The sequence below is a fragment of the Terrapene carolina genome, unplaced genomic scaffold, assembly GCF_002925995.2.
Source record: "Terrapene carolina triunguis isolate 2854851 unplaced genomic scaffold, T_m_triunguis-2.0 Scaffold142, whole genome shotgun sequence".
NCBI classification, from domain to species: Eukaryota; Metazoa; Chordata; order Testudines; family Emydidae; genus Terrapene; species Terrapene triunguis.
The window spans coordinates 1565725-1590823 of record NW_020664493.1 but is presented as its reverse complement, the minus strand read 5'-3'; the positions used below and the strand labels follow the sequence as shown (position 1 = coordinate 1590823).

Below are 25099 nucleotides of genomic sequence, written 5' to 3'. Positions count from 1 at the left end.
GGGGATGGAACTGAATTGGATAGAATAGCCTGTGGAAACTACTGTGATACACCTGTCCAAAGTAATGACCTCTCAGAACAGTAGGAAATGGGAGAGGCAGTCCCCATAGAGTAGGTGGAAGGTAGGGCAATGGAGTGATTCATGACCAATAAGTCAAAATGGTCACTTGGGAGGCAACAGAGGAAGATGGCCCCTGCTTGTGGACCCTGGGACACCTCTGGGAGATGAAATGCTGTACTGGGAGAGATCACTGGGCTGTCTGTGATCTACATTTTCTTTTTGTTGTAGTAGCATAGATGCCCAGGGATCGAAATGTTGCCCTAGAGTCCTTGAGAGAGTGGAGAGACTTGTCCATGTTGTCACTAAAGAGCATGGGTCCTTCAAAGGAAAAATTCTCCACTATGTGCTATACTTCCCTGGGGAGACCAGAAGACTGCAGCCTTGGAATCTGATGCATAATTATGCCTATTGCCACAGAGCAAGATGCGGTATCAGCTGCATCAAGAGAGGGCTACAGAGAAGCCTTGGAAGTCATCTGGCACTTGGAAACGAGGGCTTGTGGTAGATGGTCAAAAAAATGAAAAAAATTACTATATTTCATGTAGTCACATTTTGCCAACAAGGCATGGTGGAACTGCAGTGTAGCAAGAGATTAATTTATGGCCAAGAAGGTCGAGGCATTTGAGCCCCTTTTCGTGAAAAGCTGATCTGGATCAGCACCACCTTTTCCTTTGTTAACCATGCTGACCACCAGAGTTTGGGGTACGGTGAGAAAAAAGGTACTCCGAGCCCTTGGCTACCACACAGTACTGCTTATCAGCCCTCTTGTATGTAGGTAGGAGGGTAGTTGGTGTTTGCAAAATAGTATGGGCAGGTAACAAGAAGGCATCATTAGCAGCAGGGCTATCTTGCCTTGAAGAGTGGTATGTAAGATATCTACCAATGATTGTTGAGATTCCTGTATCTCCTCTAGAGGGATCTGCAAAGTCTCAGCCAGTCTCTTGATCAGTTCCTGAAAGATGTTGAAATCATTAGCATAGGATGCAGGAGGAGGCATAACAACCTCATCTGGGGAGGAAGAGGATTTGTATCCCCTCCTCTGCCCTTAGCTCCTGTTCTTCTGAAGGGTCTCCCTAGGGAAGAGAGTCCCATCTACTGGTGCCTACTCATCTTGATGGTTCTTCTTATGTGGGAACATCCTATAGAACTGGTCACTGTAGGGAGCCCCAGGTTCCAAAAAACACACTGTGGAGGAGCATAAGCAAAGGGGAAGAATCCCAAGGTATTCCTGCCAGAGAGGGTGGATTGGACAATGACTAGTCCTTAGAGTCTCATCATCTGGGTATGCCACGAACGGAGGCTGGAATGGGAAGAATTCCACCACCTCGACAGAAATTTCCAAGTCAGAGAAAGTGTCATCCCCTGTATACAAGGGAAGAGCTAGGGGTGTTGAGGCCAAGTGAATACTAGCATCTGCATCAGTACCAGTGGCTGACTTTGTGCGTGAAGGTGCAGAGGTACTGGAGGATATGTCAGTGCATGCATATATGTTGATACTGGCAGGAGATGCCTCTCTGATACTTGTAGTAGAGGGGATTCAGGTCTTTCCAACACCTGGAGAACCTCATGGAAGAGAAACATGGTCAGTACTGGTGATCCTGGGCACTGCTCCTCAGGATGTGATGTGTCAAGCAGTACCAGAGATGATATGGTCTGTATATTCCTCAGGTCCCAAGGAGCAATTCATAAGGAGTAGTTTCAATCTGTCCTCCCTCATCTTTTTGGATCTACTTTTGAAGCCGAAGCAGACCTTACACTCAATGGGATGTTGGACTCTGAGGCAGCTGGAATGACCCTTGCTGAGGGGAAAGGACCAGGGACAGATCTGGCATGGTTTGAAGCTCATAGTTTTGGGCATACCCCTGTAAGTTAGGCTGCAAACAAAAGAGAGGCTGTGGGGGAGAAGGCCATGACTACGAATGTGGGGGGAACCTTCATGAAAGTACAAACCTATGCTATAAAATAGAGAAGAAAACTACAAACTAAATAAAAAAGGACAAAATACTAAAAAAGTAAAGAAGAAAATAGGCAAGCTAAGGAGCTAGCTTGTTGGTCCTGCTTTGAGCAGGAGATTGGACTAGATAACCTTCTGAGGTCTCTTCCAACCCTAATATTCTATTATTCTAGCTAGCAGACACTGCAACACTCTGTCTCAAGCTACACAGGTGGCTGAGAAGGAACTGGAGTGGTGGTGCGTCTGTCCCTACCTATATACCCTCGGTCCGGAGCACGAGGGTGTATAGTGCGCAGGTGTGGACTTGCAGAAGCTGCTAACGAAAAGTCTTTGATCAGAAATGTGCACACATCTATAGTTGGGCAACTGGCAGGGACAATAATGTGAATAATTTACTGTATGTGTTATAGAGCACATGGAAACATGAAATGTCAATTTTAAGATAATGAATCAAAATGTAAACAACAATTTTTACTCCATTAGTCTCCTTATATTAAGAAAAAACTGGAGAATTTGTTTTAAAATATGAAAAGCTTATATTTCTGAAACAAACCTTTTCCATTAGTTTACTTGCATGTAGGCTCAGACTATTGAAGAATATCTTTTTGCTTAACAAATGCATTTCTTCAATTGTGGTTAACAACGTGGCTGCACTGTTTCCCAAAATACCACTGAAACCAAAAAGAAAATACTTTGTTAAATCCAAGAAATAAATATAAAACAGATCCAGATATTTTAGTCAATGTTCAAGAATATGACACCAAGTCTAAAAGTTGGAAATGCACAGTGAACTGTCATAGGAAACAGCTTCCCCTATTAACTAATTCTAATAATAATTTGTAAGATAGGATGATTAGTGAGAACAAGCACCTCCAGCCAAGATAATAAACAATTAGATACTATCTCAGCTATAACATATGCATAACTTAAATTAAGTAATATATTCCATTAAAAAAAAATTGGAATTACAGCTTTGTTGAAAAGGAAACTATCTAAGCATCCAATTCAGGTTTCGCTTAGTGGGTTTTTGTTTGAATGTTTAAAGCCAACAAGGAAGAGAAAATGCTAAATTTTCAGTTATACAGCAAAAAACATAGTACATAATGAAACTCATATTTTATTTTTTCAAGATGGGCTAAAAATATTTACCTATCCAATATGCTACTGTCTTTTTAAATAAGTGGGGGGAAAAATACTTAACTTTGTTTCTGTTATAGAGAACAAAATCCAAATGAGAAAGATGTGTTGATAACATCATTCCATTTCCACTACTTTCCAGGTAAATATGTCTCTTCACATACAAAATTGTACTCTTTAACACTTTAAAAATGTACATACTTGGCTAGTGTAAAATTAGTTTATTAGTTTTACTACAACTGTGTTATACCCATTATGCCATGACACTTTTCTACATGCTTCTTGCATATGAGTTTGTCATCTAAATTAAAAGTGATTCTAAATTACCCATATCTTGGGTAAAAACTATCATATCTGAGTGGGACTAATGTGACATCCTTAAAAAAAATAGCAGCTTGGTTTTCAGAGCACTATCAGCCCCAGTAAAGTCACCAAAGTCTCAAATTAGACCTTGCTATAGTAATTAGACTAGTTTCCCTCTATTTTTGAAAAAAACATTTGGCTAGTAGGATCAGTACTATAATCTTTGACCTTTAAATAATACGGTATAGGCAGCAATGCCTATAGTTAAGGCTGCCAAACACTCCCCATTATAAAATTGTTTTCAGTTGCTTGTAACTACTAAATTTTAACTGTTTGGGCTAAAAAAAAATTAAAATAAAAAAAAGGAGAATTCTGGTTGTCTTCCTCACCACTTTTGGAAAGTTTTAGCAAAGATGGTTCTGCCAATTTGAGAACAAGATTAGGGGAAAATATGCTGTTTAACTTATTAAAAAAAAAATTCTTACAACTGTTTTACTGAGAAGCTGTACTGCCTCATGCTTTAGAGTAGGGACTTAAAATTTGGCAGGCAGGTTGAGTTTATGTTAGGGATGTGCCTTTTACTGTTCCCATGAAAAACCGCTAAGATATAAGCCCCTGAAAAAAAAATTGTACGGTGTACATATTCAGAGACTTGTAAAGTGTTTAAACTGAAGCTAAGGTTTCAACAGGTAACTTTAATTCTGGCATTTCCTAATTTTGGAGTGTTTAATTTTGCAAGCTTAATGTTCTTTTAATGTAGTTTTTTGTGTGCACTTTAATATCTACAATGCTACAGAGTGATAAAGTATGTCTATATGTTGACTTTTTTTCCATTTACAGACAGATTTCTATCAAAATCATTGATTACTACTTCAGGTCAGGGCTGTGTCTTCCTCTTTGTTCCGTACACAGCTGAGCACAGTCAGAACTCAAACAAACAACCCCCCCAAAAAACAAAAACAAAACAAAGCAAAACAGAGGGAGAGTTTTTTACTGTACCAGAATTGGTGCACGTTCAAACAGGAGAGTTACTTAACATGTTTAGTAATTCTGTATACCTGATTGTATGGTGATAGAACTTGAGAAGATTAGATATTTTGTATAATAAAACTGCTCCTGGTTCAGCAACGATCACCTGCTCAATTCTGACCTGTGGAACAAAAAATAATCATTTTTATTTATAGGCATATTCTGAAAATCAGCCTCTACGCTTTTACATGCATTAGGGATATTCACGGACAAATAAACTTTGCAAGAAGCATAAGAACATCACATGGTCTGCTTATATGGCAGATTCCTCTTGAACAGGGCATTTTTTTGCAGCAACCTGAAGGGCAGAAAACAAGCAGGTGGATGCCACTCCTTAAGAATGGCCCTATTTCCCATAGAGTTTTGTATGTAACTTGTTGCTGGAAATTTCTATCTAATGAAATCATTTTGTGGATTAGCACCAGTACATACTGGAATTCCACCCAGCCCTGAATAGCAAGAACAGCTTCAAAATGCCTAAATTACAACAGATCATCAATGGCAGAGATGCAGAATAATCAGAACTGATATATCAGGGGGTTTATTTAGGTTTATTTTACCTGATTTAATCTCACCTCCGAGTCATGACCTCTAGCCAGTACTTTATCTTGAAAAGAGATGCTAACGGTAGGTAAACAGATATATTCAAAGCTAATACATGCATGTATTGACATGCTGACTGGGCCAAGAGATGCTGGATTACAGAGCAAAACAGGCCTGACTTCTTTCGCCTCCATAGCACATGCAGCCTCCACACAATCATAAGAGGGCTGCCCCACGATCAGTTTTTAGGCATTTATGAAGCAATCATGGTCAGTGACTATTATAGCACTATTCCTCAAGTGCTTATATGTGACAAGTCCATCTACATATTGCTAACCATTCATCATCCTTCCAAATTATTTGTCTGCTGCTCAGTGTAGCATCCCAGGGTCAGATTCACAAAGAAAATTGGTCGTGGTGACACAGAGCGTTGCCATGCCTAAATTTTAGGTGCCTAGAAAGTCACTGAGATCACAAAGCCTGAGTTTGGCACTTAGGCTCCCTATTCAATGAATGGGGAAAGATAGGTGCATCAGAATGGGATATACAAAAGCCAGCACCCTAGGCAGCTCCTCACCTAAGCTAGTCAATGGGAGGTGCGAAGCGAAGGGCATATATTAAACTTCACCCCTCTTGGGGATAGGTGCCTCAAGTTGGGCTGCAAGGAGGCATTTCCCTCTGCTTGGGATTCTCAGCTGCAAAACCTCTCTTGGCATTAGGCAGCTATGCATTTTAGCAAGAAGCCGAGGGGAGGCCCTCCCTTGTAAATTAATGTCCAGTGGTCAGGGCACTCACGAGGGATGTTGGAGTCCCTTGTTCAAATCACTAGACCGAGGGACTGGATTTTGGGTCTCCCACATCCCAGGTGATACCCTAACTACTGGGCTAAAAGTTATAAGAGAGCTCCTCCTCCCCATATAGGCAAGTTTTCCAGGCTGACATCTATCACCATCACACTTTCTGATTTTTTTTTTTTTGGTTGTGTGTTTTGGGAGGACAGATAGGATGCTAGGAATTCTATATTTAATTGTCTTTAGTAGAATATCAAAACCTTTTAAAGTCAGAAGGAAAATAATTATTTTGTGATTTTTAACCACAGTCTCCTCTACGGTGAAATGGGAGAGTTAATCACTAACTCTCATCAAATTTTTCAACCTTAATTCATAACCAGGTGCCTAGATAAAAGTGGCCTTATTTTTCCAGTCCCACTGAAGCAAAAGAGAGTTGCAGATTTTCAGCCACTCTGAAAATTAGGCTGCTTTTTTATTAGGGTTGTCAAACAATTAAAAAAAAAAATCATCAGAATTAATTCTGAGATTAAACAAAATAATCACGATTAATCACCGTTTTAATTGTATTGTTAAATAATGGAATTTAAATTTATCAAATTTTTTGTTTTTCTACATTTTCAAATATATTGATTTCAATTGCAACACAGAATACAAAGTGTACAGTGCTCACTTTATACTTATTTTTATTACAAATATTTGCACTGTAAAAAGATAAACAAAATAGTATTTTTCAATTAACCTCATACAAGTACTGTAGTGCAATCTCTTTATCGTGAAATCGCAACTTATAAATGTAGAATTAAAAACAAACAAACCTGCCCTCACAAACTTTAGAACCTACAGGTCCATTCAGTCCTACTTCTTGTTCAGCCAAGTTGCTAAGCAATTGCACTAGAAATCGCTAAAGAAATTGCTAAAGGGATTGCACTACAATACTCGTATGAGGTGAATTGAAAAATACTATCTTTTGTTTATCTTTTTTTACAGTGAAATATTTGTAATAAAATATAATATAAAGTGAGCACTTTACACTTTGTGTGTTGTAATTGAAATCAATATATTTAAAAATGTAGAAAACATGCAAAATATTTGTAATACATTTAAATTGATATTCTATTATTGCAACTTTTAAAAAATCTAGTTAATTTGTTTTGCGTTAATTGCTTGAATTAACTGCGATTGACAGCCCTACTTTTTATTTTAACTCACTTATTTTAGGCACCCAAGCTTGAAAATTGTGACCTTTAAGATCTATAAGCACAAGTAAAACATCATTAAGAAATGGGGACAAATTCTATTCCATATAACCAAACTATTTCTTCAAATGTTAGGAAATTACAAGGAAAGAGACATCTTTATAAGTAAGTCTAAACCATCAAAAAAAGTCATATACAATCCTGTATAAATATTCAGATGTAATCAGAGAAGAAAAGTAAGTCTATCTTAAAATAAAGTGTTACATTAACATCTAATTTTCAAATGCTTAGGGAAAGGAGGGTGCTGCGGTATATCGTGAGAAGCAAGTTTTGAAGTTGTGAAATGTTATGGTGATTACATGATTAATGGTGCTTTCTCCTTTGTCTTTTCTTACACACACACACACTTTCTGATCCTTCTTTCAATTTTTCACCTCTCCAGTCAAGGACATGGGGATATTTCAGCCACAACCTGCTTTTTAATATGTAGATTACCAGACATTTTACAGTATTAGTGAACTAGTCAGATAAGATATTTTAAGGAATTTTATTCTAATTTTTCTACTTTAAAAACAACTGATTTATGAATTACATGGAAGTATGCCTTATTAGTAGATTACTAAATTTTAAATTAATTATCCTGAATTTATTTTTTATTTGTGCTGAGTCTAAATTATAATAAGTATGGCAATGTCATGTATCTGATTTGTAGGTTTTTCATTACACTTAATGAACAGAGTTCATTTCTATTATATGCAATGAGGTAGAATGATGATTTGAAAAATGACAGTCCTCTAATCTCTCATTTGTTGCACAATTACATGTTTATTAGGAATCTCAATTAAATGTGTTCTTAATCCAGTGTTTCACGCAAAAGTATTTTGCACTCAAAGCTAAAGACGCAGTATTGTAAATCAATTTAACTCCAAGTTCAGAAGTTTCCTTTCTTTGCCTTCTAGAAAGAAAAAGGAGGCTTTTATGACTAGTCCCAAATCTGAACACTGGATCTGAGCACCCTTGAACTTTGGAAGACATCTGATATGGATCAGAATGCCTTAGAACCATACATAAAATGGGAAGACCTTTTTTTTAATACGGATGTGCTATAAAAACTTAAATTTAATAAAATCTAGGGCCCTACCAAATTCACGGTCCATTTTGGTCAATTTCACAGTCATAAGATTTAAAAAATCATCAATTTCATGATTTCAGATATTACCATCTGAAATTTCACGGTGTTGTAATTGTAGAGGTCCTGACCCAAAAAGGAGTTGTGGGGGGCTGACAAGGTTATTGTAGTGGGTGTTGCAGTACTGCTACCCTTACTTCTGTGCTGCTGCTGGCGGTGGTGCTGCTGTCAGAGTTGGGTGGTCTGAGAGCGGCAGCAGTTCTGCCCAGTTCTGAAGGCAGAGCCACCAGCAGCAGCAGTGCAGAAGTAAGGATGGCATGGTATGATATTGCCACCCTTACTTCTGCGCTGCTGCCTTCAGAGCTGGGTCCTCGGTCAGCAGCCACCACTCTCTGGCCATCCAGCTCTGAAGGCAGCAGTGCAGAAGTAAGGGTGGCATGGTATGGTATTGCCATCCTTACTTTTGCACTGCTGCTGGTGGGGCACTGCCTTCAGAGCTGGGCACCCAGCCAGCAGCCACTGTGCTCTGGCCATCCAGCTCTGAAAGCCGTGCAGAAGTGAGCGTGGCAATACCACGCCCCACCTAAAATAACCTTGCGACCCCGCCCGTAACTCCCTTTTAGGTCAGGATCCCCAATATAAGAAACGCTGGTCTCCCCTGTGAAATTTGTATAGTATAGGGTAAAAGCACACAAAAGGCCAGATTTCATGCGGGGAGAGACCAGATTTCATGGTCCATGACACGTTCTTCATGGCCGTGAATTTGGTAAGGCCCTAATAAAATCCCTCAATATTCAAGTTATGTATGTACCACTCTTGGTAATACACTGTTATTGTCTTCAGCTGAGATATATGACAAAATGCATTTTGCAATAAAAATACAACACAGCTTTAATGAGCGGCAGGCACACACAAAACACACACAAACAAAATATTCCACCTTCAGAGGTCTGCAGACACCTTCTGTGATGTGCCCAACTACTTCTTGTACATTTTCTTCCACACCTACAGTTAAAAGAAAACATACAGTAAGCATTATACAAATGTACTTTAGTTTTTTTTTCTTCCACACATTTGCTAATTTTGTTTTATCTTACGTCATGCCTCTTCACTAAAAGCAATTTACGTGCACCCTGGAAAAACTGGTACATAAGATACATATGCACTATGTTTTAACCACACTTACTTCCCTGCCATAGCATACCATAACACATACCTGTTCATTGGGACCTTAGCTAGTTCAAGTGATTAGTGCAAACACATCCTTCCTCACAAAATAAACCAACAAACAAAAAACCTATTGTCCTGTCTTCTTATCATGAAACAGAAAAGCAGTACTGTCATAATTTTTTCCAACCAGAAATACCTGCCCTACAGGTCTCAATGTAATACTGTCTCAAAATATATTATCAGAGTCAGTAAATCTCTAATTGTAATTTAAAACCTATCAACATGAGTTCAACCTCAGATGAGGCCCATGAGGTAAACTGTAACAAGTGTGGTTAAGCCACGTGATAAAATCAGGTGACACTCAGCCACGTTACTTCCCTATTTCACACCAAAACAGATTATCTTTCAGCCACAAAATGAAGACATGAATTGTGAACACAGTAATCCTTGAGAACCAAGATCAGAGACAAGCCACGTCATTTTATATTAACATGAAAGAGGTTGTTTATGAAGAAGCAACTAAAACAAGGCAACTACACTGAATTAAGAGTTTTAATGCCATAAATTGGTAAATCAATAGTCACTCAGAAATTTAACATGTATAAACATTGACAATAAGGAAAATCAGCTAACATAAGAGAGCATGATGCACCTATTTTGTAACTACTACTATCTAAAAGAGACATTCCTGATTCTGCATTATCCCTTTTAATAGAGTTTACCTGTAAGGCTATCACTTTAGTGCTCATCAGAACAATAAATCCTTGCCCACATACACAATAGTAGATTAAAAACAGGTTAAAAATGAAAAATCTGTATCTTAATGCATATGGGTTAAATTTTAAGTTGCAGAAAAGTCAAAATTCAGGTAGTAATACTTTACACACAGCAGCAATGATTTGTTCATACTGCACAGGGCTTTGGAGTGGAGCCCGGAGCTGGCGCGCAGAGCAGTGGAGCTGCAGGTTTTTGCCTGGAGCTGGAGCGGAGCCGGAGCACAGAAAATCTTGACTGCTCCACTGCTCCAGGTTTTTTTTCCATTTTCAATTCAAAATGAATGATATTTAGTAAGAAAGTCCTAAAGGTGCCAAAAAGTTTCAGATTGTATAACAATTGATATTAACATCTACTTTACCACTTTACGTAATATGTCAGAGTTATTCTCACTTCAGCCGAAATCAAGATTTAATGTACAGATACAAAATTACAAAGTTTTTTGGAGAGATGTTTTATTAAAGAATCAGATAATTATCAGACATCTGGCAATACTACAGACTGCTCCCACCCTTGTGCCAAGGTTAGGCGAGTACGTACTCACGTAGATTAGTTAGATAAGTATGTGTTGATACTTCTTTTGTAAGGGTTGATCAACGAGACACGCTGAGTGCTGCGATTACGGAAAAGTGTGACGCAAGACTGCAACATTTAAGATATCACAAACAGGTATATTGCAAAAAAATAATGTTTTTGTTTATTGATATATTAAGATACGCAAGAGATATTAACCACTTAAGCTCATTTCTCACATGGGCTCCCGTTACCGGTGCATTTGTTCATTTGTACATGCTCCCGTATCACTCTGGTGGACTTATTTTATATGTCATCTGTTCAACGGTCTTTTGGTAGCGTTGTTTGTAATTTTAAATTTACTGAAAAAGTCGCGTGCAGCAGGCATATAAATATACAGTAAACATTTTTGCATAAATTAGGAGTGATTTTTGTGATATATCCAGAGTGATTGGAAAATGTCCAATACAACTTTGGGGGTGAATCCTTAGGTCATTTTAACAAAAAATGTTTCTGTGAACACGTGTCCTAAAATTCTTCCTAAGGGAGCTACAGTCCCTTCAAGGAGGTGATGAAAAGTTAATTTCTGATTAATATCTCAAAAACGCTTTAATATAAAGTAATGAAATTATGTCTGTGTCTTAGTGTTAGTATGTGCTACCATATTACATTATCCAAAATTATTTAAACCATAGGTGCCCCAAACTGGTGGATGGTCATTTTTATTTCACATTTCAAGAAAGGCTTGTCATCGACTGCCTCTGGCTACGAGCGGTAATATTATGTTCCATAATAAGTTAATAATTTTTGGTTATTATTTATTATTGCGTTTAAAATTTATGGTTCCAAAGTTGAAAAATAAGTAAAATTGTTTGTATCATTCTAAGCCTCTAAGCAGATTAAAATTTTTAAACAGTTTTCTCGGAAACAGTTAATTATACAAAATAAATTAAGAGTACCATTTTAATGCATGTTTTAGCATTAAATCATATTCCAGGGTCGTATCTGTTAAATAGTCGAAGATTTAAAAAATATTAAATAAAACTGTCCCAGTCCCCCCAGTTCACGACGCCTGTAGTTTAAATAATTTTATTTGAATGATGTTGTATGATAGAATGTTGGAAATAAACTTTAACGGGAAAGCGGATTTAAATTGCAAGCATAGTCCTTTTAGTAAAGAGAGCAAATTTTCGGAAATACACCTCTACCTTGATATAACGCTATCCTCGGGAGCCAAAAAAATCTTACCGCGTTATAGGTGAAACCGCGTTATATCGAACTTGCTTTGATCCACGGGAGTGCGCAGCCCCGGCCCCCTGGATCACTGCTTTACCGCATTATATCCGAATTCATGTTATATCGGGTCGCGTTATATCGGGGTAGAGGTGTATGTTTTTCCTTCATCAGGCTGGAAACATTATACAAGATAGAACCTGTTATTTGCTCTATCTTGTATAATCTATTCAGGCTGATGAAGCAAAAACGTATTTCTGAAAATTTGCTCTCTTTACTAAAAGGACTGTGCTTGCAATTTGAATCCGCTTTCCCATTAAAGTTTATTTTCAACCTTGTAATGTGTAGTCTCGTTACTTCCCAACAATTAATGTTGTAGAACAGCGATAGTACATACTAACGCTATGGCACATACCAAATTTCATTGATATATCTACATTAAAGCGTTTTTGAGATATTAATTAAAAACTTGGAAAATATTTCAAATATTTTTACCGCAAAATTTCATAAGAAAAATGAACTTGCAATTTATAAATAAAAATTATATTAATGATGTATATTAAAAATACTACTTACTTCATTAAAACTGCAAGAAACGTTAAAATATTAAAATGTACTTTAATAATAATTTTGTGTAAAAAGAAAATGCCATCATTTTTGTCCAGAAAATCCAAAATAAGTTCGAAGTACCTTAAGTGGTTAAGATATCATAAGCAGGTACATTATAAAAAAATGCTTTTTGAAGATCATAACAAGAAACATTTGGATGCGGTAGCAGCACAAGAAGATCTGGCCATAGCTTCAACAAAAAAATCAAATCTGCCCCCCATGATTGATAGCTGATTTACGGAAAAGGATCTCAATGACGTCTTTACTTTTGAATTTGAAAAGCCCAAATTTGGGCTTTTGGGAAAAGCAAAGAAGAAATCGGCAAGGTGGAAAAGGAAGTGAATGGCGAACTCAAACCATGTAGCTTCAAGACAAGTGAAGCAAGTGCCGTGAAAAGTTTCAACCTTTGTCGGCATGTAAAACGTAAACATCCTGAAAACTGTGCGGCTCTGGTTACAAAAAAGGACCAGGAAGATGAGGCAAAACAGAAAGCTGACGCGGCTAAACAACGTTCATCTGGCTCTTTGAAAACTCCTGGAGAAAAGCTTTATCTGAAAAGAAACCCAAAATTGAGCAAAAGAAACCCAAAATTGAGCAAAAATAACTTGACTCATATTTTAAGTCCCCAAAGGTTAGAGTCACCATAGATGCCAATACTTTCCGTGAAGGGATGATGGAAATGGTTTGCTTGAGTTCAACACCGCTCACTACCTTCAGGCTAAAGAACAAAGGATTCCAAAAAATTGCAGGTGAAATGGGTCGGCAGCTTGGCGTTTTGATGGGGCATGATGTGGTTCATCATTTAGTTGTTAGCACATCTGAGTCTGGTCGCGAAGAGCTCAAGAAAGCTTTGGAGCAAAAATTGTGCTACCTGAAAATGGATGCGGCAACCTGTGGAAACAGAAATTTCCTTGCAATCAATGCTCAGGACTACGAAGAAGGAAAAGATGAAAGCTATGGTAAAAACCTTGGACATAAATTGACACTGAAGGGCATCACAATTCTTCGTACGTGAAAAGTCAAGTAAAAGCTATTTTAGAAAAATTTGGGATCAGTGAAATGCAAGTGCTGAGCATCTGCATTGACAATGCAGCAAACATGACGTGTGCCGGTAAAAATTTCAGCGAGGACAATGAAACCATTTCTACCTGTGGACAGGTAGAAATGGACAGAACTAAAGGTATTTTGCCTGATGACGGAACTAAAGGAATGGATGAAATTGAACTCAACATGGATGCTGCTGCACAATGGGTTAATGACCCTAGCCCCATACTTCATGAGGACGACTCAAAAGTCCAACTGATGAGGTGTGGTATTCACACTCTTCAGCTGGCAATCTGGGATGGACTGAACAAAGAACACGCGAAGAAATTTCTGGCAAAAATTTGACAAGTCGTTGTCAAACTACGAACCCCAAGTATTCAAAGTGTTCTGCTTGATCTACATGTGGTAACTCAATCATTGATTACTGTGACTCCCTGGTGTTCAACATTTGCGATGATTGATTGGCTTCTTGTTTTTCAAACTTACTGTGAACAAGTGGCTGCTGCTGGAACAAGAGAACTCAAGTTAACAAAAGCTGAATGGGATGAAGTGAAGAACCTGCGAGACCTCTTGGCAAAGCCAAACCAAACAACCGTGAATCTTCAAGCTGTCGATGTAACCCCAGGAGTTTTAATGAAGGAATGGCGAAAACTGTCAAAATTCTTGCAAGAAAATGGTGGACAAATTGCAGAAGGAATTCTATCCTCCTTCGCGTTTCTGCATGAGAAGCTTTTTGACAATATTCATTTCCTTGCTGGAGTTTATGTTGACCCACAGCAGGGCCGGCTCTGGCTTTTTTGCTGCCCCAGGCAAAAACGCCTCCTGCCGCCCCCCCTCCCCCCGCCCCCCTAGCGCGGCAGGGGAGGGCACCAAGCCCAGCCGCGGGCCCGCTCTCCCCGACCGGCCGGAGCGCCGGGAGGAGGGCAGAGAGCCCGGCCGGGGCTCCGCTCTCCCCGGCGGCCAGAGCGCCGGGAGGAGGGCGGCGAGCCCAGTCGCAGCCCCGCTCTCGGGCCAGAGTGCCGCGCCGCCCCCCTCCAGGTGCCGCCCCAAGCACATGCTTGGTGGGCTGGTGCCTGGAGCCGGCCCTGACCCACAGTATCGGATTCTTCTTACCTCAAAGGAAATACCAAAGGCAAAGGAAGGGCTCTTTGATATTGCTCAAAGACTCGAAAAACAAAATCTATTGCTTCATTTGAACTCGGCGAAAGAGGTTGAAGAAAACGAAACACAACAAAAGGAGTCATCAACAATTGAATTTGCGGTTTCAGAAAGTTCACATCCTTCAGAAATAGCAGGCTGTTCTCAAACTTCCGTCTCCACTCTGAACTTGTTCGAGCGTCCATCCCTGAGACGTCTTCAACCATCATGGGGAAATGGAGATAATTCAAGCATCAATTCTTCAGAAGATGACGACTTTGAAAAGGAATTGGATTAACAAGAAAGACGCTGGCAAGTTTCTGCGATTCATAATTGTAATGAAGTATTATTCGAGAGAAACTTTCGGGAAGATTGTGAGGCAATGGAGTCTATTGGTAGGCTAAAAGTTAAGTCCGTTTTTGAGGCCATTCACAGCTACCCACACCGCATTCATGCTGCCTGTATAATTGCTTTGAGCATGCCAACAACTCAAGCTAGTGGAGAGCGACTGTTTTTGGCTTTAAAGTTCATTTTAAATGATTTGCGGCAGGCTATGAAAGACGACTTGATTCCTGCAATAATTTTTTACAGAATGAATTATGAATGATTCTAGTTTGTATCTTTGCTGATGACATTTAAATTGTTTTAAAAGTCTGAATAAAAATAATGTTTTTTCAAAATTACAGTATGCACTTTTTTATTTAGTTAAAAATTAATTTGAGTCGGAGCACGGAGCGGAGTCGGAGCGGAGCTGGAGCAGTCATTATTGGTGCCAGAGTGGAGCAATTCAAAAATTTGATTGCTCCAAATCCCTGATACTGCATGCACATAGGTGCATTAATGTAGATTGTTTTTGCATTTAATTTGGTAATTTTCATTTAATAAAAATAAACCTGCCAGCTCCGTTAATTGCACAATAGTTTGCCTTCCCACCCCAATGTCACAGAGCTTTAGAAGGCACCTGCACAGTGGCAGAAAGCAGATGTGAGTAACAGGCAGGAACATATCAAGTATCTTTCTCCCACTCAGTTTTGGATGCTTCTTTACAGTGGAATCCCTTTAACTTCACAGGATGGGGAGTCTCTGTTGCTTCCCTTTAGCAGAATTCTTGAGAGTCTCCCTTCCTGTGGAGCTCAGGAACTCTGCAAGAGAGAAAAGTCTTTGCTACTTCTCTCTGCTGGAGCAACTAAGCTCCACAGAAGGAGAGATAATCTGCCTGTTTTCCGTCTCTACAATCTGAGGGGTAAAATTTCTTTGCACTTGCTATTAGCCCTTTGAAATTTAAAATTTTCAAATTTAAAACAGCACAGTTGTTAAAAATTAGAGTTTGAAATGGTGACCAAGTAGCAGCTTTCCATATTTATTTGTACAAGGCGTATAATCTCTTCGCTCAGGATGTAGCTACTGCTCGTGGCCTGATCGAGTTCCCACCTAAGCCTTCCAGTTGATTTCAATAGGAGTTGGAATAGGCCCTTAGTGAGTAGTCTCACCTAACAGGCTTATGGAGGATTTGGAGTCCTTTCCTCACAAACTGCAGGAGAATTTTCAAGCAGGATATCAGTCTTTAACATCTCTGTGCACGACGTTCTCTCCAGAATGCTTGGAATTTGGAGAGAATGACTAGTGACCTATTTTTGTGGGAAATGAAATTTTACTTTGAGCTTGAATGCTGGGTTTGCCTTAAGACTACATTGTTGGAGTGCAGCTTTCCCCAGGAGACTCCTAGTTTTGGATAGCCTGTCATGGGTTCTCAGTTAGGTACCTGATTCTCCCAGAAAACTAAACCGGAATTCTGGTCAGACACTCTTCCCATGCACACTCCTAGTCTTCATAATCTCAGATACGTTGGTCCAGTCTATGGCTAAGGGTGGTTATGGCTATAGATGCTACGAGTGTGTGTGGTAAAGCATCTAACCCCCAATTCCTATTATATAACCTCAGAAGGGAGCATTTAAGTAGAGAGCCTTACACTCCCAGTATATAGTGATTTCAGAGTGGGAAGTGAGGCTGTGGGGAGAGGAGTGGCTGTAAGGCACAGCCTGCAGCAAAAGCAGAGCATGGAGATGGACTCTGTGATTCCAGCTTTCAGAGAGCTCTTCCTAAGAGAGTGTCTCCCGCCAAAAGAAGTGGCAGCATAGGGCTCTTGTGGCACATGTAAAATTAATGGAATTGACATGTCTTTTCCTCTTCCACACCCCACAGCAGTGTCTGGGCTTCTCGCTCCCCCTTCTTTAGCGTCTGGAATTTGTAATGGGACACCCCATCAGATTGTCAGTAAATAAATATATTAAACACGGTACAAAAAAGTATTCAACTTTTATAGTGTGCCTATAACTGGAGCAGAACAACTGATAATGTGGTGAGAGTTGGGGATAGTAGAAAATGTTTAAACATTTTCAAAGGACAAAATATACATAACCACAAAATAGGACAAAATTTCCACACTTCTCAATCTTTGGCCTTATGCTGGTTTGACTGAAACTGGGAGCTCTTCCAACACCCTTCTTGCTGATGTGACATCTATTAGGAATGCCACTTTCTATTTCCAAAAGTACAGGAAAACAAGGGCACGTTAAACAAGTCAGATTAAATTTAAATCCCAGGGCAGAGCCCTGTGAACCAGTTAAGGTCCAAGTAGCTGTTCGTATCTCAGTATGACAAGAACTTGGCTTTCACTGGTAACTCTCAATACCTGTTATAGGTGAGGCATGTACGCTCAGCTGTAACAAGCCCCTGGTTGTAGCTACAGAGGTAGATCACACTGGCATCTTCTACAGGGATTACCACGGTATTACTGACAACAGGTCCAAATCTGCCTCAAAAGCTGCAAGCAGGCTGAAGACTCAATGCAGGCTCTGTGGACTAGTTGATGCAGAAGAATTTGAAAATTATGGAGTTGCATAGGTGTAACCAGGGGTCCTATTTGACATTTGGACCATTTTAATGGTGATATGGTACAAGATGGAAGGAAGCCAGACTTGACTCATAGGCTGAGCAGGAGCATGCAGTGCAGGCTGTTAGAAAAATATTTGTTTACTAGAAAAAGTAAATCTGATACCAAAATCCCCAAGATATAAGCAGTGTACACGACAATGGCATTTTTACAAAGTTTTACATTTTTCAGAAATGCACTTGAGTTCTAAAGTCTAGCATGAAAAGTTCCCTTCTAAATCTAAATATATTGAGAGGGCAGGAAAATGCACACATTAGTGAACTTTGAAATATTCTCTCTGATTAATGGTTTTCTTCATAGCAAACTGAACTATTACATTTTCTGAAGTCATTTACAATACCATTTACCCTCAGTGGAGCAACTGAAGTCCACTCTAGGAATTTTGTTGTAGTTTTCTGGCATATTGCTCACCACTAACTTCAGTTTCTAGATTTGCAAAATATGCATTAAAATCTAATAATACCTTGAGTAGTTACAAGCTTTAACATAGCTTCCAGATGTTCTTTTTCAGAAGCAGTAGCTTGATGCAGCCATGCCAACATGTCTCCTACATATCTAAATAAAAACAAGAATTGCTACATAAAGGATTTATTGTATGAATGACAAAAAGATTATGTAATGCACAGTTTCACTACTATCCTACCTCAAAGGATCATGAGAGTGCATTTCTATAGGTCGGGGAGTACCTCCTGGACCTCCTCTGGTAAGAGCATCGATAAAGCCACGGACTACTGCACTTCTTCTAGCTGTTCCAAACTCATCCAGGGTGTACCTATAATTGAAACATGAAGATCCTCAGAAAAAACATTTTATCCCTCACAATTTACATTAGCCTAATTTAAGAGCATTGTACTAGTGCCCATTCATTTGGCTATATACAAGGTTGTGTCAATGTTTCCAATATACAAAGTCCAAATTTTGAGGTAATTTTTAGCTGTAAAAATACACTATGACCCTCTCTCTCTGCATTTTTTTTTTCTTTTTAAGAAAACTAAAACCCTCTTCAAGGCTTGGACCGCTGGCCAGATCACAAGAAGTTATCAAAGTCTCACAGGATTGGCTGAGGGTATCGTTCCCAACAGTCCCCCAACTCACTTTCCCAGTAGCTAGTAAGGGAACCCTGGCCCACCCAATACTCTGGGTTCCAGCCCAGGGACCCTTGAACCAGCAGCCATGGTCTGCACCATCCAAAACCTTACTGCCCTTCTCCTGGGCCTTTCCCTATTCCACCTCTATCAGGCTTCCTTGTCCACCCTCCTCTGTGTAAACCTTTCCCTCAGGGCCAGCATCCCAGGGCTTCAACTCTCCCTGTGTTTCCTCCTTTCCCTTTCTAAACCCAGAGAGTTACTATAGGTCTTCATGCTGCAGCCCTCTTCCTGCTACATATTTCCTGGCTTTATACTAGCCTGCCTGCCCGCTCCTGCTCAGCTGGGCTTCATTCTCAATCAGTGCTTGCTTATCAAGCCTGACTCTTCCTCAGGTGTGGCCTATCAGGTTACTTACCCCTTTTGGGCCACATTAACTCTTTCCAAGCTAGTGTGAGGGAACACCCCATTACACACACCCCTTTAAATTCTTTATTAGAGTCCCAAATGGATCATTCCATTATTTTGCCCAGGACTGATCTCAGGCTGACTGGCTTATAATTACCATATTATCCCATTTACTCTTTTAAAATATTGGCACAAATATTTTCCTTCCAGTCTTTGGGAATTTCCCCAGTGTTCCAATACTTATTGAAAACCAACATTCATTGTCCAGAGGGCTCCTTGACCAGCTCTTTAAAATTTGTGGATGCTAACTATCCAGACCCGATGATTTTAAAACATTTTACTTTAGTAGTTGCTGTTTAACATCCTCCTTAGTTACTACTGGAAAGTGTAGTATTATCAGAACATGGTATGACTACTTTATCTAGCTTTTTCCCAAATACAGAACACTTCTGCCTTTGCTGCATTATTATTGACAATTCTACCATTTTCAATTAGTAACAGACCAATATCACTGTTATAATTCTTTTTGTATATATAAATTCCTCCTTATGGGTCCTTATCTCTAATGGATATAGATTTTTTCTTGTATTCTTTTGTTTCTCATATCAATTTTTTACAATTCCTAGCTTCTGGTTTATATTAATTACTATATATTTCCTCTTTATTCATTTTTTTAATTTTATTTTGTATATCTACTTTTACTTCCCCTCTAAGCTTGTGAACATTGAAAGCAAATGCAATCTTGTCTCTCTGCAAAGAGGAAAAAGTAATCATATATTATCAGAATGTTCTAAATAGGAGCGTTACTGCCCCCAGCTTCCAAAGGCTGAGGAAAGCTCTACTGCATTTTCAAGAAATTTTGTGAATGTTTTAAAGGATCACTGGACAGAATCACATTCTGATGACATAAGGTAAAGAAGGATTTGTGGTAGTCATGTACCAATAAGTACTTTTAAAAAAAATATACACTGAGATTGCCAGGGTATTTGCTTTTTAAATAATTTTCTTTTTGCACACAGTTCATTCACAATGTATTGTTCTTTTGCAACAGTGGTGAGGTTACTGTGCTGAAGGGATCAATAAGAAAAGTTTTATTTATCTTGACTATAAATTGCTAGTTACTTTTTGCAAACAATAAGCACATTGATAGGTACTTAAATTTCTGCATAATCCATTATATTTTTACCCCCAAATTAAGTCTGCTTGCCACCCACTGGTAAAAAAAAATGTAAACAAAACAAATGCTACTGCTTGATGAATCAAGTGAAAGGTGTATTTTTAAATGAATTTTAGTATTTAGGAAGAGTATCTGATTAAAGCACTAGAGAGCTAATATCAACTCATTACCCATAACACAGGGACAGCAGTGCCAGTGACCCCCCCCCCCCCCCCGAAAAAAATAGCACAAGACCATAGGTGTTTTGCACAAACCAAATTGATTCTTTTTTCCAAACAAGTAATGATATTATAGAGTATCAGATATTTGGCAAATGACTAGATCTTGTAATTTTGTTCTCATCGGTTTTGAGAACTGTAACATAACACTGATAATTATGTTTGCAAGAGGAAATAGAAAATTATATTTTTCTTTTTACCCACAATAGAATATAATTATAACATAATTCTGCATTGTATAAAAATTCAGCAAAAACTAATTATTATCTGCCCTTGAAATGGTGTATTTACTACAGCTTTATAATAAGTATTCATTATGGAGAAGGAAAATAGTATTTGGATTCTTTTAGCTTGTCTTCCAACAATAGACCAAATTCCCAGTGGAGCTATAATTGCAGATGGGGGAGGGAAGAGGGTGGAGAAAACCTTGAGAAATCAGCAGGGAAATGTCCTTCTTGCTGTGGCTGCTCATGCGTCATCTACAAAAACCCAGTTTTCAAATTTGTCTTTATTCTAGTTGGGAAGAGGAAGTGAAGACCCAGATGAAGCATTTATTTCAGTTGCTCTGGACTGACTGCAGTTCCAGGAAGTATGTCAGTAGTGCTGTTAAGTTTTGTTAACTAAGTTTGACAAGACAAAACATTTAAAGTATGTTCAATTTTTTTTCTGAGTGAGAGCGAATCTTCACAGCAAAGTCAGGCTGAGTTATAACTGAAGTTTTCCCACAAATTAAGTGGTGCATTAAGCTTGAGCTAACTAGTTTGGGAAGGGGGTTGAAACTTGAGCTGGCAATGCAGTGAAGATGCAACAGCTTGAGATACCACAACTCCTCTGCAGCTAATCATTTTTGCTGCTAATCAAATCACTCTGTAACTTGAGTGTGGTTTTGAAGTATGGTCACGGAGCTAGGCTACCTCAAGTGCAGTTACCTTGTGTGTGCTAATTTGAGCTAACCGTGCTTTGATTGGTTAGGAAATGATCATCGTTTTTATTTAAGTGTTTCAAGAATGGCAATAATGTTTGTCATAATCATATTTTATGGCACAAAGGTTGCAATGAAAAAGTGTGTTCAAATTAGTTTGTAAAATCAATGTATTTTGGAAACATTCTCAGTATTTTAGTGACTTGATTTCAAATTAGTGTTCATATAATTTTTAAATTTGAGAGATACTTAAAAATTTTAGACTTTGTACTGTATTTTTAATTAATTGTGAGGTCAGAGTGGTGCCAAAAAAGGAGGAAATGTACATAAAGTGCTACTATGTTATGGTGATTTGAATTGAAGATTATATTTTTTACTCTTTTTTTCCATTTAAAAACAAAACCAAAAAACCACAGCCATTCTTACACACAATCCAGTGGTGGAAATTTTATGGCCGGTAAATTATATCACAAACTACCACCTCTGTTCTTTTTGTGTAAGCCTATCATTGGCTCTAGTAAAGATTTAGGGCATGTCTTCACTAGCAACGTTAAAGCGCTGCCACGGCAGTGCTTTAACATGGCTGTGTAGCGCAGCACCAGCGCTGGGAGAGAGCTCTTCCAGCGCTATAAAAAAAACCCACCTCTATGAGGGGAATAGCTCCCAGCACTAGTGCACTGTCTACACTGTCACTTTACAGCACTGAAACTTGCAGGGCTCAAGGGGCTGTTTTTTCACACCCCTGAGCAAGAAAGTTGCAGCACTGTAAAGTGCCAGTGCAGACAAGCCCTTAGAGACCTTTAATTGAAGCAGGCATTAGCATTTAATCCTTGAGATTTTATAAAGCACCAACACGGTGTTTCATTAGTGTTTACCTTTTCATTTATGGGAAACAATTTCTTTCACACTCTTAGTTTTGCAGCAAGAACAGAAATCTGACTTGACCACAAAGAACCTTCAAAAGATATCTGAAATCTTTTTCCCACAGATGGTAGTACTGGCATTACCAAAGATCAGAAACTTTCTGTAAAGGTTAATAACACATTACTGCATTTTCCAAGGTTTTGAAGTAGGATACTTTAAACACAACACAGTATTTATTGTAGAAGTATTGTATAGTATGACCCTAATAAAATATAGTGAGCAATATTGTGGCTTACCCTAAACTGGTCTGAAAAAGGTATTGGGGAGAAATTTAAGGAATCTCTGTTTCATCCCGAGGGGGAGATGAAAATAATTTTTATTTCTATTTAAAATTACTTTCGTTTCAAATTACTTCTACATATAATTACTGAAAATTAACTGCATTCAAGTCACAACACAATAACACAATGGCTGGAAAAAGATAATGGATTTCTGATGTTATTTCAAGAGTTTGATGTTCAGCATGATTATTTTCTTTCAATTCTGCCACATAATATCGCTCATAAGCCCCTACCTAACTTTAAGCACTTAAGTAGTCATATTGAAGTCAAAGTTACTAATCGTGTGCTAAAAATTTGACACACTTAAGTATTTTGCTCTATCCAGGCTAAATGCAGTACAATGCATAACAGACTAACATGAGCAGCCAAAGCAAAAACAAAGACAGTTCTGATAGTGCCACCTTGTGGTTAATTTGCCTTTGTTATCAGCAAACTGGATTTAGGTTTAAAAGTCTTGTTAGAAAATTCTGATCAAGAATTAAGCTTTCACTATAGAAGATAAATCGTTACTCTTCAGCTTGAGCGGTCCATTTACTGTAGTGCAGGAAATTAACAAATAAATAAAGTTTTCTTGATGTCAATAGAACAGTTACACATACAATGTTCTTTCTTTATAAAACAGAAATTCATATTTTAAAAGTTAAAGTTATGTTATTAAAGTAGAAAGTTAAAGCATTCAAAAGACAGAAAAAAAAACAATTAACTTTATTCATGTTGGTGGGAAAGGCTAAACATAGACCAGTAGAGGAGGGTATATGGGCAAGATAGAAACCTGGACAATACACAATTGACCCTGATCCCCCATTAGTACTAGTGAAGAGATGTACTTGTGCATTTTGGATCAAGTCCTTCAAATCCTGACTGAGGCCTCCAACAATACAGGAAATGAGGCTGTCAGATGATCTCCATTTTAAACCGCATACAGTAGTTTGTACTTCAACATTAACTTTTTAAGCAATGCACTGAACTGGAAGACCTAATATCTTCAAGTGCCTTCTTTATATGAAAAGAAAGCATGTAGGGCATATAAATATATAATACATTGCTTTTAATAGACTACTATAATTTACATAATAGGAAATACTCTCAGTACTGGTACAATCTGGATAAAAATTAAGTAGGCTTTGGCAAACTTTTATTTTCCACAAGTAAATGTACTAATTAGATGCCTTGCATTCTGACAAAGGAAACCTAGACTAGCCCCACTAAAACAAAACAAAAAAACTTTAAGAGAGCACACACATTCACATTTAAATTGGATGAAAGTATAGCTAGTATAACATTTTATTTGAAATAAAACCCAAATATGTTTTCAGAAGACCAGCAGTGAGACTTCTTGTACAATGATTGAACAAAGAATATACCAAAAGTTTAGAGACACTGAAACATGCCTTTCTTAAAGTTTTCTTAGAATATCAGGGTTGAAAGTGACCTCAGGAGGTCATCTAATCCAACCCCCTGCTCAAAGCAGGACCAATCCCCAGACAGATTTTTGCCCCAGATCCCTAAGTGGCCCCCTCAAGGATTGAAGTCACAACCCTGGGTTTAGCAGGCAAATGCTCAAACCACTGAGCTAGTCCTCCCCCCAGACTAATCATCATCATGTTCAGTATCATTGTTTGTACATTACAGACTCGGAATGGATCTATTTGCTAAGAGAAGAAAAGATACCCTTACATGTGTTAGAAATAATCATGAACGTTTACTTACTTATACAGAACAGGTCTATCCTGCAGGGCTTCCATGGCCTGGGTGAGAACTGGAGAAATGTCACATGATTCTTGTGTCAAAGTCCTGCACTCACCTATAAAATAGCAATACAATATCAGGTAAACCTATGCTATTTAGACAGTAAAGATGGTGTAACATCTCTTATGTACCAGAAAGATATTAGGCTACAAGTAGAGTCTCTTCATTTTACAATATAACTTTCAGAATATGTAACAGGTTGCCCATGTCTGTATCACTGTAATTTCCCCATGAGCAGTGTTTTTCTATATGAGTGATGTGGGTCTCAATTCTTAACAAACAGTTTTTAAAAACAGTGTAAAATGAGACTTATTGAATACAGATTTGTGCATGCCATCAAGTTCGTATTTTTAAACCAGGAGTATTACTATATAAAAATTTAAATAAAGAGCATTACATGGTTTTAAAAGACTGCACATTTTACCTCGATTTTAAATGAAGCAGTGCCTACAAAGCGATAACCAGACACTCCTATACTGCAAGAAACAAGCTAGCTCAAAATGGAATAAAGCCACCTACAGGCAAAATTCTCACACTGGCCATTGATTTTGAGTGCTCTCACCTGCAGGCACTGCCCCCCCCCCCCAGCTCCCATTGGCGGAGCCAGACCTGCTGCTGGCCTCTTTCGGGGCGCAGTGCGGTGTCAGAACAGGTAGGGACTAGCCTGCCTTAGCCGGGTAGCACTGCCGACAGGACTTTTAACGGCCCAGTCGGTGGTGCTGACCAGAGCTGCCACAACCCAGTGCCTTACATTCTTTAA

General features: G+C 38.6%; 1 protein-coding gene across 1 annotated transcript in view; it reads right to left on the bottom strand.

Moving 5' to 3' along the window:
• LOC113406855 (conserved oligomeric Golgi complex subunit 6) overlaps positions 1 to 25099 on the bottom strand; it is a 98681-nt gene that overhangs the window by 37317 nt on the left and 36265 nt on the right. The window contains exons 8-13 of the mRNA XM_026653644.1: positions 24301 to 24394; positions 18219 to 18347; positions 18039 to 18130; positions 9083 to 9147; positions 4513 to 4604; positions 2568 to 2685 (exon numbers count right to left, since the gene is read on the bottom strand). Coding sequence (XP_026509429.1) covers positions 2568 to 2685; positions 4513 to 4604; positions 9083 to 9147; positions 18039 to 18130; positions 18219 to 18347; positions 24301 to 24394 — 590 coding nt within the window. The remainder of the gene's footprint in view (positions 1 to 2567; positions 2686 to 4512; positions 4605 to 9082; positions 9148 to 18038; positions 18131 to 18218; positions 18348 to 24300; positions 24395 to 25099) is intronic.